Below are 1,691 nucleotides of genomic sequence, written 5' to 3' on the forward strand. Positions count from 1 at the left end.
AACCCACTGTGGCTCAGCAAAGGCTCACCATCAACGAAGTGGACATCAAGTGCAGAGTGCAGCATATGAAGAGCTTGGCAGCACCTGGCCATGACATTATTCAATCCTTCTGGTTGAAAAATTGACATCACTCCACACTAGAATAGCTAAGCAGATGGAATGCCTAATAGAAGAAAGCGACCATCTGGAATGGCTGACCAAAGGACGAACTGTACTTCTGAGAAAAGTTTAAAACCAGGTGCCGATTCTAAAAACTTTCGACCAATAATGTGCTTGTCCACCACCTAGAAACTGCTATCAGGAATAGTTGCAGATAATGTGGAAAAGCACATGAGTCACTATTGTCCAGTGCTCAGAAAGGAATTGGGCGCAACACTCAAAGAACCAAACATCAGTTACTGGTGGATCGGACGGTCCGTCAAGACAGCAAGAAAAGGCATACCAATTTTGCCATGGCTTGGATTGACTACAAAAAGGCCTATGACTCAATTCCCCATAGTTGGACACTTGAGTGCTTCAGTATGTACAATGTTCACCCTGCTCTTGTGGCATTCATCAAGATGTCAATGACCATGAAGATGTCAATTCATGAAGATAGAACTGGAGGCTAACGGCAAAAAGCTGGTGCGTGTAAAAATTAGGCGAGGCATCTATCAATGTGTCTTCTTATTACCGCTGCTCTTCAGCAGATGCCTAAACCCTCTAAGCAATATGCTGGAGAAGGCTCCATATAGGTACCAGTTTAAAGGTAGTACAAAGATAAACCACCTTTTCTACATGGATGATATCAAGTTGTGCGCTAACAAAAATAGGGACATTGATTCGCTAATACACCACACTCTGGTATACAGCAAGGACCTCAGAATGACATTCGGTATTGAGAAATGTAGAAGGCTAACTCTTAATAAAGACTATTTAATGCTCAGAGATGGCCTAAGAATGCCAAATGGTACCATCAAAGATATAGAAGAAGGGTACAAGTACTTGGGAATTATGCAAAGCCACATCAACCGCGAAGCCGAAGTACGTCACAAAGCCATTACCGAATACAAGAAACTCCTTCGGCAGGTCTTGCGGAGCCAGCTCAATGCCAGGAATCAAGTCATGGCAAGAAATACTTACTTACTGCCAGTAATAACATATCCAGCAGGCATAATAAAGTGGACTGAGGGAGCCATCAAGGAAACATATATCGCAACTTGTAAACTGCTGAACATGCATGGAGCACTCCACCCAAAATATGATACTACTAGATTGCATCTCGATAGGAAATATGGCCGTACGGGACTCAAAAGTGTACAACAGACAGAGAAAAAAAAGAACAAAGCATCAGAACCTATGCACCCTCCATGGCCACTTCAGATAAGTTGCTGGCTGAATTTCAATCGGCTGCTCTGACAATGGAGCTTCGCCCTGCTGATTGGGAAATTGACTGACACATGAAACCTCTTCATGGTGCTTACCACTGGCAAATATTTAAAGTTGGCGATCTTCACCAGGCATATATGTGGCTGAACAAAGGAAACTTGATGGCTAATACAGATTCGCTACACATGACAGCCCGGAGCAGGTGCTCCCAACAAAGCAACTCCAAACAAAAATCTATCACACTAGAGACGATCCTAAATGCAGACTGTGGAAAGATGCATCTGAGACCACCCAACACATCATCAGTGGATGCAAGCAGCTAG

At 43.5% G+C, this 1,691-nt stretch overlaps 1 protein-coding gene across 1 annotated transcript; it reads left to right on the top strand.

Moving 5' to 3' along the window:
- The first annotated feature begins 711 nt into the window (after window positions 1–711).
- LOC137407798 (uncharacterized) lies at window positions 712–1,398 on the top strand. Its single transcript, XM_068094180.1, has one exon. It carries the CDS (start codon window positions 712–714, stop codon window positions 1,396–1,398), a length of 687 nt encoding a protein of 228 aa, XP_067950281.1.
- Window positions 1,399–1,691: the final 293 nt, after the last annotated feature.

This window comes from Watersipora subatra, chromosome 11 (genome assembly GCF_963576615.1).
Source record: "Watersipora subatra chromosome 11, tzWatSuba1.1, whole genome shotgun sequence".
NCBI lineage: Eukaryota > Metazoa > Bryozoa > Gymnolaemata > Cheilostomatida > Watersiporidae > Watersipora > Watersipora subatra.